The sequence below is a fragment of the Erinaceus europaeus genome, chromosome 1 (genome assembly GCF_950295315.1).
Source record: "Erinaceus europaeus chromosome 1, mEriEur2.1, whole genome shotgun sequence".
Taxonomy (NCBI): domain Eukaryota; kingdom Metazoa; phylum Chordata; class Mammalia; order Eulipotyphla; family Erinaceidae; genus Erinaceus; species Erinaceus europaeus.
This window is the reverse complement of record NC_080162.1, coordinates 172,828,715-172,843,750: the sequence shown is the minus strand read 5'-3', so window position 1 is coordinate 172,843,750 and position 15,036 is coordinate 172,828,715. Positions and strand designations below refer to the sequence as shown.

The window sequence follows — 15,036 nt, the reverse complement described above, 5'->3', positions numbered from 1 at the left end:
GAAATGCTTGGTAACATAATCAAATGGATCTCTGTGGCATGAAACTCCTTGGTAAATTGTCAAATTCCTGATTCACATCTTTCTAACTTCAAACTGTGATAAAGTTCATTTAAGGTGATGTGCTTTTGATGTAACCCTACCTCTAACATCACAAACCAAGCATTAATAAGACAGAATATAAATAGTCACTGGGATCACTAAAGTTTTGCACCAGGGATAATCTTGGTGGCAAAAAAAAATTAATACTTTTCAGAATCTGTATGTGAACCAGTGTTGCTAATTATTTTGTAAATGTGATCAATTAAGAAAATCTTCAATTTATAAATGACAAAGAAGAAAATAATAACACATTTATAGTGGTGTACACTTGAACCTCCATAGTGCTGTTATATATACAATATAAAAACTAAGTTATTTCAGTAAAAATCATTTTTAATAACAAGCATGCTTCTTCATTTATTAAAAGCATAGTTTTATTTAGTAGTAAATTTTGCTCCTTTATAAAAATTAAGGTCACTTAGGGTTGGGAGAAAGTTAATTCAGTTGAGCACACACTTTAGCCTGAACAATGACCCACGTCCAAGGCCCCAGCCACCACCTATGTAATGTGTAAGTGGGAAGTTTCTGGTTCTCTCTCCCTCTCCCTCTCTCTCCTCTTCTTAGTCTTTCACCTTCTTTCTGGAAAATAATTTGCTGGGAGGGTCAGGAAAGTAACTCATTTGGATAATGTGCTTCTTTGCCATGTGAGCGGCCCAGGTTTGATCCCTGCTCCCACCACATTGAAGGAAACTTCAATGCTGTGATATCTTGCACTCTTTCTCTCTGCCTTTCTGCTTCTCTGACTCCCAAACACACACACACACACACACACACACACACACACACACACACACACACCACACACACACACACACACGCCAGGAGCAGTGAAAATAATAATGATTGATAACAGTACATAGATAATTTTGTGAAATTCATGCCTGAAAGCATAACCAAATAAACGCAATTGAGGGCAAAGGAGGCAACCAAACACACATTACAGTTAGATGACTGAAATGAAAAAGACTGGCCATATCAATTTTTAACAAGATCGAAGAAACTAAAACTCTCACACACTGCTAGCAGAAGTATATCCACTTTCAAGAATAGCTTAAGTGCTTTCTTAAAACTAAATGTACATTTACCATATGAATCAGTCAATTCACTCCTAAATATCTACCCATGATAAAAGTTAGCATTCATGGGAGTCAGGTGGTAGCACAGCGGGTTAAGCGCACGTGGTGCTAAGCAAGGACTGACGGGAAGGATGCTGGTTGGAGCCCCAGCTTCTCACCTGCAAGGTATTCACAAGCAGTGAAGCAGGTCTGCAGGTGTCTTTCTTTCCCGTCTCTATCTTCCCCTCCTCTCTCCATTTCTCTCTGTCCTATCCAACAATGACGACATCAACAATAACTACAAGGGCAACAAAAGGGAATAAATAATTTTTTTTAAAAAAAAAAGGCCCAGACACGACCTTTCTCATAAAAAAAAAAAAAAATTTTTTTTAAGTTAGCATTCATGTAAAAGTTTGTGCACAAGTACTTACAAGTAATTTTATTTGTAATAACCAAAAAATTCCAAATTAGGTCCAGGAGATGGGTTCACTTGGTTGAGTAGACACATTACCTGCCATGAACAAGGAGTCCGGTTCAAGCCTCTGATCCACATCTGCAGGGAGGAATCTTCATTAGTGGTGAAACAGTGCTGCAAGTTTTTCTCTTTCTCTCTCCCACCCTATTTTCCCTTCTGCTTTCAATTTCTCTCTGTCCTATCAAATAAATAAATAAATAAATAAATAAATATTTTTAAAAGAAGCCTTGAGTATTACAAGAAGTGAGCAGATAAGCAAATAGCAGTGTTTCCACATAATAAAGACTATGCAGTAGCAAAAAGGGAATAAATTATATATTTACATATATATGTATAACAAAAGGAGCAAACAGTATAATGTCACAGTTTCCAAAACTCTAGAAAAGTAATCTTTTTAAAAATTCTTTTAATATTTATTTTCCCGTTTGTTGCCCTTGTTTTTGTTGTAGATACTATTGTTGTTGTTATTGATGTTGTCATTGTTGAATAGGACAGAGAGAAATGGAGAGGGGAGGGGAAAACAGAGAGGGGGAGAGAAAGACAACTGCAGACCTGTTTTACCGCCTGTGAAGCAACTCCCCTGCAGGTGGGGAGCCAGGGCCCAAATCAGGACCCTTACACCAGTCCTTGTGCTTCGTGTGGCATGTGCTTAACCTGCTACGCTACCGCCCAACTCTAGAAGAGTAATCTTCATTAATCTATAGTGATAGGAAAAAGATGAGTGAAAGTTGCCTAGGAGGAAGAAGATGGAGACAAAGATGGAGTGGAGAGAAATTTCCATAAGGACTGAAGAAACTACGGAGAGAGATGCATATGTTCTTTATCTTAATTTTGGAGATAGTTTTACAGATGCTTAAGGCAAAATTGATCAAACTGAGTAATTCAAATGTATAAAGTTTATTCTATGTCTATCATATCTCAATAAAATTATTATTAAAGGGAAACAGTAGTTTGCTTAAATTCTGAAACCCGGAGGAGTCTGGCGATAGCAAAGCAGGTTAAGCGCATGTGGCCTGAAGCGCAAGGACAGGCGTAAGGATCCCGGTTCGAGCCCCCGGCTCCCCACCTGCAGGGGAGTCGCTTCACAAGGTGAAACAGGTCTGTAGGTGTCTTATCTTTCTCTCCCCGTCTCTGTCTTCCCCTCCGCTCTCCATTTCTCTCTGTTCTATCCAACAACAACGACATCAGTAACAACAACAATAATAACTACAACAATAAAAAACAAGGGCAACAAAAGGGAAAATAAATATAAAAAATTAAATTCTGAAACAGGGAAAAGATTGGACAAAATAAATATATGAAAAAAAAAAAGAAACAGAAGTAGAAAACTAACCATTAAATGGGCCAGAGTAAGCCAGAGAAATTCTTTCATAATAAATAAAAATACGAGTCACCCAGCTCTGCTCAGACCAAGGTCTTCAGAGGAACAAGACCCTGCACCTTCTGTTTCGGTGTCCTCAGGGCCCTTCCTGGTACTTTTCCACAGCAACCTTTGGAAAAGGCAGGAGGAGGTCATGGATCAGATGCAGGCCCACATAGACAACATGTGCACCCTGGTGGCACAGCAAGAGCTGGATTGGTACCTCCAATGCTCCCTGCAGCCCAAGGACCAGGGGCACCAGGAACCCGGGATCAGTATGGGGTCACTATGCACCCCTGCTCTCAGGGCATCTTCCCAGCCTGCCCCATAGACCCAGGACATCTTGGCCTCACCAGGGCTCTGTCCCAAATGGGTAAATGTGATTAAATGTCATAAGGTTAAAAAATAATAATTAATAAATAATTAAATAACAATATGCAAAAGTGGAGCAGAGTATGTAATATCTCATAAAAGTGTTCAAGGATTACTTATGTAATAATGTTTAAGGATTACTCTGAGGAGATGAACTGTGTGAAATAGAGGTAAGAAGGTCAAACACCCAGTCAATCTTTTGAATTCTTTCAATAGCATAAATCTGAAAGGTGGAGAAGTCAGAAAAATAGGGATGTTTAGCAAAAAAAAAAAAAAAAAAAAAAACATAACACCAAAATTTAGCTGTGGTATGTGGACTATTCCCAGTGAGTTTTTAAATCTTGTAAGCAATTACTACATCACTAATAAACAAAGCAAAAGAGAGTGAGAGAGACACCATAAAAGGAAAATGATCAGATACCAAGACTATATTAGAAAAAAAAAAAAAGATATTGCATAAGTGACCCTTTGTGCTGTACACAGCACCACCTTGAGGAAAACAATAGGAAATTAATTCTCTTCCATGTGTAAGAAGAGTTCACTGATGCATTCCTTCAGCTGATAAATTCATTCACTGATGCATTTATTCAGCTTTTACTTAGCACTTACAAATACACTGAGCACTCTTCTAGGTATTTGTAATACAAAATAAAAATAAAATCACCTACAAAACACTTCCCCCCCTTAGAGATTATTTATCAAGAAAAGCATATTTTAATAATGTATGCCCATATGTAAATTTTTTATAAACCTTGAAAATATGGTGTATAGTAGTAGATGCAGTCTTTCTATCTAATATTCATATAAAGGGTCATTACAATTTTTACTCTTTAAGTGGGTTTACAAATAAGCCATTTGCATAAGCCAATGTCTTTCTATAACGCTGCATAATCAATGCTAAGATTTATTATTTTTGATGTTGTTCTCCAAAAAGAAATGTATGTATGTATGTATGTATTTATAAACATTTGACATGCAAACCTAGAGATCATGATAAGGAGCATGATTACTTATTCCGTTCATTTCTATTTTATTTTTTTAAATATTTATTTATTTATTCCCTTTTGTTGCCCTTATTTTATTGTTGTAGTTATTATTGCTGTTGTTATTGATGTCGTCATTGTTAAGATAGGACAGAGAGAAATGGAGAGAGGAGGGGAAGATAAAGAGGGGGAGAGAAAGATAGACATCTGCAGACCTGCTTCACCACTTGTGAAGCGACTCCCCTGCAGGTGGGGAGCCGGGGGCTCGAACTGGGATCCTTATGCCGATTCTTGTGCTTGAAGCCATGTGCGCTTAACCTGCTGTGCTACCACCTGACTCCCCATTTTTATTTATTTATTTATTTTTTATTTATAAAAAGGAAACATTGACAAAACTATAGGATAAAAGGGGTACAACTCCACACAATTCCCACCATCAGAACTCTGCATCTCATCCCCTTCCCTGATAGCTTTTCTATTCTTTATCCCTCTGGGAGTATGGACCCAGGATCATTATGGGATGCAGAAGGTGGAAGGTCTGGCATCTGTAATTGCTTCCCCACTGAACGGGATTTCTTTTTTTTAAATAGTATAGTGGGTGCTGATGGGCACTGTCCCTTCTGTCCTCTCAAAACCGAGGAATGCTCCCCCAAACTCTATTCCACCCAGATATAGGAAAATTAGTCTTATTGCTACAATGCTGGAATCATTACACCCTTTTTTTTTTCATTACACCCTTTTTGTCAGTTACTGAGTCATGGTTGCACCTCCTTTCTGCACAAGGCTTAAAACTTAAATGAGGAAGTTCTTAGCTAAAACAAGTTCCTAGTTTTCTCTATATAATTCTTCCTGGATACAGTCTACTACCAAGTCTTCAAATTAACTAATATTAACCTGTTCCTAATTCTATCCATCAAAAGTCTATGTCATGAGGGTTGGACAGTAGCATGAGAAGTTAAGCTCAAGTGGCTCAAAACACAGGACCGGCATAAGGATCCCGGTTTGAGCCCCCGGCTCCCCACCTGCAGGAGGAAGGGTTGCCTCACAAGTGGTGAAGTAAGGCTGCAGATGTCTATCTTTCTCTCCCTCTCTCAGTCCCCCCTCCTCTCTCGATTTCTCTCTCTCCTGTCCAACAACAACAACATCCATGGCAACACTAATGATAATGACAACAAGGGCAACAAAATAGCAAAAAATAGCCTCTAGGAGCAGTGGTGTAGGCACCGAGCCCCAGCAATAACCCTGGAAGCAAAAAAAAAAAAAGTTAATTTCAGCTATTGTGCTTTTATTTTCAGAAGTTCTTATTGTTTATTTATCTCTTTTATGCATAGTCATTAAATCCTTGAGCATTTCAGGTTATTTAGATAATTTTAAGAATACATTTGTTTGTGTTGTGTACGATTGAGACTGAGAAAGTTCAGACTGAGAAAGCTCTGACATATGTTATGGTGCTTATGCAAAAACTATCTCATATTAACAACCCAAATGTTTTACTTTGGCCATCTATATAAACAGCTTGGGCAGTTTGGATCACAAACTGATTTGGGAGTAGTTAAGATTTTGAGACTGAATTAGTTTCTACTTTTTCATATGTCCGGATACAGGTAACATCGTTCACAGTACTTTCCTAGAGGAAAAATGAAGAATGAAATATCTCAGAATTGTTGGCAAAACTTATAAAAGTGCAAACTAAGTACTATCTATATAAGCACTCTTCAAATGAGTATCACTGTAGAACTAGAGATATGTATTTGGCGTATACACCACTTAAACTATTTTTTTAATAATTAGCAAATTAACAGTGGTTTATAAGATTATAAGTTTAAAGGGTATAGTTTCATCCCATACCCACCGCCAAAGTTCTGTGTCCCCACCCTCCCAGTGATAATCACTATAGTTCTCTCAAAGCCTTAAGAGATGGTTTAACATTGAATGTATTAAACAACAGAACTCACATGCCTGAGGACCCAGGTTCAATCTCTGACTTTACCATTTGTCAGGGATGAATAGTATCGTTCCAATTTTAGTATATGTGCTGCCGAAGCGAGCACCAGGGATGAATAGTACTGTAGTATCACTCTCTCTCCCCCTCTCTCTTTCATAAAAGTAAATACATCTTTAGGGAAAAAATTGAAATATATCTATTATATACCTGTAGATATCAAGTATTTGTGAGTTGACTATACTATACATGAACATATATAGCAAATCGTATATTAAATGTTGTAAATAATATGTATACTGTATTCATACACACAAAAGATGTATTGTTTTTATTAAAAATACTATAAGTGCCTACGCTGAAAAATTTCTCATTATTTTATGTACCGCAGTTTTTCACGTGACTCATGCTGATGTGGTCTTCATGGTTTTCAGAGCATATGATTTACAAATATTTTCTACATTTTAGAGGTAAGGAAACAACTTCTGACACATATATGGCCCACCAAGTCATCCCCTAGGTATCTATATAAAGAACTCAAAAGTACTGATCTGAAAAGTAGTTGCATAGTATTTCCAATAGCAAATATTTGAAAACAAGTTAAATGCCCAATGGCAGACAAATGTCTAAGGAAGTTGATATATATTCAAAATACTACATAGTTTCGAAAAAACTCTTGCCATCCCTATAAAAACTTTCTTTGGGGATTGTGGATAATAAAATGCAGGAATTTGGGGTAAAAAAAATCTTGCTTTTATTTGCTACAACATGGATGAAATAGGAAGACATCATGTGGAGTGAATCAGATTAAATAGGAAGACATCATGTGGAGTGAATCAGAAGGAGAAAGAAATACTGGACGATTTCATTCATACTTGAATTTAAAAAGCAAAACATGGTAACAGAGTAAAAAATTAACTCAGCTTTATGTCTGCAGATCTGAAATTGCCGAAAGGAGAGGGGGAAACACTACAAGGGAGCAGGGTGCCTGTGTCCTGTGGTAGAGAGAGAATAGCATTTTGGTCATGGTTAGGGTGTGCTAATATAACTTACATGTGAAATTGTACCCCTGAGACAACACTAGATGTGTAAAACCTTTTTGAATAAGATGAAAACAAGGCAGAAAGGAAGGAAAGAAAGAAGGAAGGAAGGAAGGAAGGAAGGAAGGAAGGAAGGAAGGAAGGAAGGAAGGGAGGGAGGGAGGGAGGAGACAACACTGTGTTTTCTTTTTTAATATTTTTATTTATTTATTATTGGATAGAGACAGAGAGAAATTGAGAGGAGTGGGGAAGATGGAGTTGGAGAGAGACAGAGAGACACCTGCAGCCCTGCTTCACACTTGCAAAGCTTTCCCCCTACAAGTGGGACCAGGGGTTTGAACCTGCATCTTTGTGCGCTGTAGTGCGAGTGCTTAGCCAGGTGTGCCACCACTTGGTCCCTTGCATTTTTTTTTTTTTTAAAGAAAACAGCATCTCAAAGAGGGTAAATCTTCAACTTATTTACAAACACATAAGTACTAGATTGAAGAAATGAAATCTACATTTTTGGATTCTGAATCTCATGTTCTTCATAATGAACTATAAAATGCATCTGTTTAGTGATTGTCATGAAGAGCATAAATTAAATTGTCCCTAGCACCCTGTATCTTAATTTATAAAGAAGTGTACTATATATTGCTGAATGGGAAAAAAATCCTATATTACACAGAATATTCATGATGGGATTGGTGTGGAGCTATATCCTATTATCTTACAGTTGTATAGATAACAAATACATGATAATAGTGAAAGAATGGTTTGGCCCATCATTTGAGGCTCTAGTCAGGGAATCCTTGGATTCCTACATAGAAATGATGGGCCTCAATCTCTAAGAGATCTAATAGATCCCTCTCTCCACCATCACTGGTCATTTCCATCAGGAACATCATCACAAACCCTCTTGTGGGACTCTTCAGGACCTTGCCCTCACTGTAGAGCCCCAACAGTAAGAAGGGAGACTGGGTCATACTATTCTGCCACTTGAGGAAAACTGGTCTGAAATGAGTGCATCCTAGAATGTTCCTAGCTGTGATCATGGACTGCCAGCTCAAACTGACAGGTACTCAGAGGTCACACAGGCTCCCGTGCTATAATATATATATGTATATTTCCTAGCTTATTCCCACCCTAAGACCCCTAATTTCATCTGCTCTCTTCCTACTTTTGGGTTCCAGTTTATTAAACAATTTGTCCTGATTTATATCTTACTATCTTTTGGTCACCATGTTGCAGACACTATCATGATGACATCCTGACCTCTCCAGCAGACAATCTTCACAATGTGTCCAGAAGTCTCACCTCTCCTGTATAGATATACAGGTATAGATCAACCTGCCAATGTCCATGTCCAGCAGAGAAGCAATTACAGAAGCCAGACCTTCACTCTACAAAGAATTTTCACTCTACAAAGAATTTTGGTCCATACTCCCAAAGGGATAAAGAATAGGAAAGCTTCCAATGGAACGGATAACATAGGGAACTCTGGTGATGAGAACTGTATGAAACTGTACCTGTTATTTTACAATCTTGTTTATCATTATTAAATCGCTAATATTTTTTTAAAGTGTGGTCTTGGAGGTGGTGCTCTCAAGCATGAGGTCCTGAGTTCAATCCTGTGCAAAGCATTTATCAGAATGATGGCTGATTCTCTTCCTCTCTCTCTCTCTCTCTCTCTCTCTCTCTCTCTCTCTCTCTTCTTATTTCTCTAATAAATAAATAAATAATTTTAAATGATATTTTTAAATCCTTATATTAAAAATGATAGAATTTTTTCTATCTCTGGTGCTATTGAACATTTTTTATGCTTATTTTGAAATGTAGTCAGAAATATATTTTTATTAACTTTTGGTGAAAGTATGGATTGAAGACCAAGAGAATCACTGGTAAATTTCCCTCCACTCTGCAGAAATGAGAAAGATAACTTGGAAAGACACCCTGGGAGAGAGAGCACAATGGGGTCAGTTAAGATTTTAATTTTTTAATTAATTTATTTATAAAATGGAAACACTAACAAGACCATAGGATAAGAGGGGTACAATTCCCACCACCAGAGCTTCATATTCCTTCCCCTCCCCTGGTTCTCATCCCAGTGCACCTCCTACTTCCTGTCGACTACCCATGACTGAATCTCACCTTCTATATGTTGAGTAGACTAACAAATCCCGCATCCCAGGGTGACTGTGAGTATTGGGTATATCATACATGAAAATATCACTATTATATGGTAGCCATGTAAGTTTAGGGGTCTTTTTTTCCTGTGTAAACTCATCCACACACCAAACAGATACCATTGAAACTTTGAATTTCTAGTTTTAATTTCCATTCTGCACTTTTGTTTACTCTTGAAATGGAAAGCTAGGAGAAATTAATCCTGCTACAGAGCAGAGGATCATTCACAATACTCAATCCCTGCTGAATTTTTCTTGATTATTTTTTTTTCATCTTTGCCACCAGTATTATGGTGGTAAAGACTTTTTTTGCTTGTTTATCATTAGAAGTTAAGAAACAGACAAGAAGAGAGATAGGAAGAGAGAGACATAGAGAAATGAAGAGACACTATAGCGCTGTTCCACCATTTGTGAATTCTCCCCTGGAGGTACTTTCTTACAGCCATCAGGGGACGAACTCTGATTTTTTGCACATGGTGAAGTGTGCAGTCTACTGGATGAGCTATCTCTTGCACTTCCCTCTCACCCCCCACACTGAAATTTTTATTACAAAAACACGTGTGCTTGGTCTAAAGAACAAGGAGGGGGCCAAGCGGTAGCCCACCCAGTTAAGTGCACATAGTGCTAAGAGCACCGCACCAAGGATGGGGGTTCAAGCTCCACCCCAACTCTCCTCCCCACCTGCAGGGACGACCTGAAGGTCTGCAGATGTCTCTCTGGCTCAGTCTTTCCCTCCTCTCTCAATTTCTCTCTATTCTATCCAATAAAATGGAAAGAATGGTGGCCAGGAGCTGTGGATTCATAGTGCTGGCACCAGCAAACTCTAGAAGAAGAAGTGCTGGCACCGAGCCCTAGAGATAATCCTGGAGGCACAAAAATAAGTCAAATATATATACAAATTTTGTGCTTGGTACTGGCACTACAAATCCAATGCTTCCAGTAGCTATTTCTCCATTTTTTTTTCCTTCTTTCTATTTTATTTGACAGGACAGAAAGAAAAAAGAAATTGAGAACAGAAGGGAGATAGGGAGAGAGCAAGAGAGATATTTGCAGACCTGCTTCACCATTCATGAAGTGTCCCCCCTGCAGGTAGGGAGGCGGGCTCTAACTCTATTCCCTGCCATGGTGATATGTGCAGATAACCAGGTGCGTCACCATCCTCCTCTGAACAAGTCAAATAATTAAGTAGCACAACCTTTAAGTTCTCATAGGTGTTTTAGTTTTATAATATTTCTGATCATATGTTCACATACCAATGTTTACCCCATTCTTGTAGAGCAAGAAAAAAATAAACACTATGCTCAAATCCATTGTTTTAGAACAAATATTTCTTTTAATTTTTTTAATATTTATTCCCTTTTGTTGCCCTTGTTTTATTGTTGTAGTTATTATTGATATCATTGTTGTTAGATACGTCATTGTTGGATAGGACAGAGAGAAATCGAGAGAGGAGGGAAAGACAGAGGGGGAGAAAGATAAACACCTGCAGACCTGTTTCACCGCTTGTGAAGCGACTCCCCTGCAGATGGGGAGCTATCTGGGGGCTTGAACCAGGATCCTTACTGGTCCTTTCGCTTTGCACCACCTGCAATTAACCCGCTGTGCTACCGCCCGACACCCTCTTTTAAATACTTTTATGTATTTATTATTTTATAACGATCAAGAAATTGAGTGGGAGTAGAGAGGGAGAGAGACAGAAGACACCTTCAACCTTGTTTCACCACTTGTGAAGCTTTCCCCCTACAGGTGAAGGCCTGGGGCTTGAACCCAGGTCCTTGTACACTGTAATATGAGCACTTAACCAGATGTGCCACTGCTTGGTTCCTAAAATACATTATTTAAGTGATTAAAAATGTGTATTGACAGTAGGTGAAAAAAAAAAAAATGAAGCTGATCACTTACCACCACCATTTTCCCATCTACCAACTTTCTCTTTATGATGGTCTCTTTGCCATTCCAGTCTTGAATCTGAGTCAAGCAGTCATTATCTAAAGTAATCATACTCTGAAAAATAGAAAATGCAATTCAGATTGTTTGAACCTTAAAATTATATCTGTGTCAAATTCTTTTCAAATGTTATAAAAACTAAGGTAGTTTTAGAATGGCATAATTCCATTTATGACTTTGTCAACAGTAAATTGTTGGTTCATTCATTGAGGAGAGGAAAGGAATAGAAGACTAAAAACGGTCTAATTGTGAAGAGTAAGCAAAGCATTTTTATATTTTACTGTATAGGCAAATTATTCTCTTTACAAAACAGGTAACAAGTAAATGTTAACATTAAAAATACATGTGAAGACTATTCAGTGTTTCTTTTCCTATCCTGTTCACTGAGGACACCACAGAGTCTAAGTAACTCAGTACTATAAGGTACTACCTTAAGCCTCTTTTGATCACATAATTCTGAGAAACATAAATGGGTAGGTATAGCATCAAGTCAACTCACCTGGTGTGGGGAGTGGCTTGCCTGTTTTACCATGTACTTGACCCAGGTTTAAGCCGTCCGTGTGTCACAAGGAAGAACTATAGCACTGAAGGAAATATTGGTGCTGCCATGCCTGTCCTTTCTTCTCCCTCTCTTTCCATTGAAAAATTCAATCCATAGTAGCAAAGCCCCAGTAATGACAGAAGAAAAAGGAGGGGGAGGAGACAACCTATACCCATTTCATAACCACACTCACAGAAACTTTCTCACCTCAATCCTAATACTAACTGTGAGTTGGAAATGCATCCCTGTTGTATTGGGTCAAAGAGATAAGTTGACATGTTAGGGAATACATAGTCTAAGTTTGAACCCTGACACCACATGGGAGACGCTATTGTATCAGAGAAAGCTTCAGGAGTATCATGTTTCTCCTTCTTTCTTTCTCTCTCTCCATATTTTGTTATCTGAATGGAAGCATTGATTCAGGAATGGTAAATCACTAATGTAAATTCCCATTGTGTTTATAGTTAATTTGTTACTGTAGTATAACCTATACCAGTTAGTACAACTTTAATTATAATTTTACATGTGGAAACTTCTTATAAATGGAAAAGATAGAATTGTTGTTTTTGAGAGACCAATATAGAAAAATTATTCTTGAGCTGGTAGGCTGTAAGAATTATTACAGGCCCAGCAAAAAATCTTCTTTGGTGTATGCTGCTTTATCATGGGTGCTGCCCAAGTTCATGTCTGACCCCCACCGCAATGAAAGGAGTTTCAATACTGTGGTTTCTTTAACCCTGCCACCACCAGCCCTCCCCCAAAGAAAAAATCAGTTCAGAGCAGTGAATCCCCAGAAATGACTGAAACAAAAGAAGTGTTGTTACAGGGCCTAGAGGCCTGTAACACAGTAGGGTGGTAGCAAACTAGATTTTTATGTTGGTGGCCGCATAGGTCCCAGGTTCGATGCTTAGCACCACCATAAGCTAGAGTTGAGAAGTTTCTATTTCTCTCTCTGTGTGTGTGTGTGTGTGTGTATATGTGTGTTTGTGTGTGTCTCCCTCCCTCCCCCTTTCCTTCCTTCCTTCCTTCCTTCCTTCCTTCCTTCCTTCCTTCCTTCCTTCCTTCTCTCTCTCTCTCTCCCTCATTGAAGTAAATCTCGTTTTAAAAGAATCATAGTTACAAAGATAATTTTCAGACATCAGAGCCTCCAGGAATGAGTAATAGAAGCAGGTATTTTTCAAAAGCATCCCAGGAAATGTATGATATTCAAATTTGAAAGCCTCAGATTTTTATTTAAGCCAAAGGTCTATCTAATACTGATTTTAGACATGTTTTCTGTACTTAAGATGATTTCAAATTAATGTTCTAATGAAATGCATCTGAGTGTGCTGAAGGCCTCACTTTGGTTTTATGGCCACTTGACGTGATTTCCTCAAACTCTTCTCCCAGTTTAAAGGAGATCTCATTATTTTTAAAGATGCTTTTGGTTTTTATTGTCATTATATCTTCCACAGTACTGATAGTCACAAAGGGTTTGGCCAGACAACCAAGTTTCCTGCTGGCTCTTCCTATTCCTGGAAACCAGATAAAAGAACACAATGGTTAAATCTGTTTTTGGCTCTAAGAGTTCACATTAACTCTATAATTGTTTGCTATTTCGGAGGTTTGTGCATTAAACAGACTTAATGCTGCATGAATTCAAAGATTTGAGGCTGGTAGAATTATCATTTCATGTGAAAGTAGATTCCACTTGTTGTGAAGAATTGTTCTTTAGTTTTTTTTTTAATTTTTTTACTATCTTTATTTAATGGATGGAGACAGACAGAAATCAAGAGGGAAGGGGGTGATAGGGAGAGAGACAGAGAGACACCTGCAGTCCTGCTTCACCACTCACAAAGCTTTCCCCCTGCAGGTGGGTTCCAGGGAGCTTGAACCTGGATACTTGTGCACTGTATTACATGCGCTCAACCAAGTGTGCCACCACCTGGCCCCCATTCTTTAGTTTTTTTACAGTGATGATCATGTCTCTCTAGTCCAGTGCTTATTAATCTCGTTGGTTTAGACTTAATTGTTGACTAGTACTATAACCATCACTATTTTTAAAAGTCATTCTCACTTACATATGAATAACATAGTTGCCATGGATTTTTCCAGATCTTTATTCACTTATAGCCATACATATCCATATTTTATACAATATGTATTTTTTCTCTACTATGTCATTTCATCATGCTTAAATACATAGAATTTAATATATTTTTACATATATGATTGAGGAATGGCAAAATAGCTCACCTGAGAGCACCTATTTTGCTACGCAAGTGACTTAAGTTCAAGCCTAGGAAACAAAACCTACAGCCTAACCATGCTCTAAGATTGGTAGCAAATGTTTGAAAACTGACCGTGTTGGAAAATAATTGTAGGCATTTATTTTCTATCATTTATTAAAATCAATCATTGTTTAACATATGGTAAACTCATCTTTTATAATGTAAACCCAGGTCAAATTACATGAGAGCTGGAGTTATGTAAATCCCATTCAAGTTTTGCACTGAACTGAATCTAGGTGCCGAATCAATACTTGTTGTTTCTATATGAAAAACTGAGGGTTTCCAAAGGAATCTGATTTCATGCTGAGCTGGTTCTACATTAGCAACGCTCTACCCTTTACTGACTGATGTGCAAGTAAATATGACTCACCCAGTTCTTTCATGTAGTCTTCAAAATTTTCACAGGAAATGGATTTCCATGTACCCTGGAACTGATCAATCATTTTGAGTTGATCTTAAGAAAAACAGTGTCATATTAATGAGTATGCTCATGTTCCCTAAAATAGAATTGTGACTTATTTTTTATACAATTCTGGGAGCAGATGCATAAAAGATAGTGGAGGTAGGAAATGGGGAACTTGGTTGTTCTCCCTTAGTGCCATGTAAAGAAGAAAAGCTCTCTCATATGTAAATAAATTGGGATAAAAGTAGAAATATGGAAAGCTTTTAGCAGAAGTAAATACAATTTTCTCATATCTAATTTAGGACCAAAGTTAGATATTAAAAAAGTTAGTTCCTTCCCTAGGAACATAGTGACACATTCATCTATTGGGTTTTCAGAAAAGTC

The 15,036-nt window shown here is 37.8% G+C and overlaps 1 protein-coding gene across 2 annotated transcripts; it reads right to left on the bottom strand.

Moving 5' to 3' along the window:
* Positions 1-1,460: 1,460 nt before the first annotated feature.
* On the bottom strand, positions 1,461-14,697 carry FABP12 (fatty acid binding protein 12). 2 transcript variants are annotated; one of them, XM_060204252.1, is made up of 4 exons: positions 14,620-14,697; positions 13,321-13,493; positions 11,394-11,495; positions 1,461-1,707 (listed from the first exon to the last, which is right to left on the bottom strand). In XM_060204252.1, exons 1-4 carry the CDS (start codon positions 14,690-14,692, stop codon positions 1,594-1,596), a joined length of 462 nt encoding a protein of 153 aa, XP_060060235.1. In that variant the 5' UTR covers positions 14,693-14,697; the 3' UTR covers positions 1,461-1,593. The 2 variants fall into 2 exon arrangements, with proteins under 2 accessions (XP_060060235.1, XP_007520227.1); XM_007520165.2 differs by lacking the exon at positions 1,461-1,707 and adding an exon at positions 5,767-5,971.
* Between the last annotated feature and the right edge of the window lie 339 nt (positions 14,698-15,036).

What these genes read in the sequence shown, in the direction of transcription:
- FABP12 (XM_060204252.1), bottom strand. Translation starts at nt 14,692, where the DNA reads ATGATTGATCAGTTCCAGGGTACATGGAAATCCATTTCCTGTGAAAAT. An exon ending in AGACTACATGAAAGAACTGG is followed by an intron (nt 13,494 to 14,619) that starts GTGAGTCATATT and finishes TCTGGTTTCCAG; the next exon opens with GAATAGGAAGAGCCAGCAGG. An exon ending in TAGATGGGAAAATGGTGGTG is followed by an intron (nt 1,708 to 11,393) that starts GTAAGTGATCAG and finishes TCCTCCCTGCAG; the next exon opens with ATGTGGATCAGAGGCTTGAA.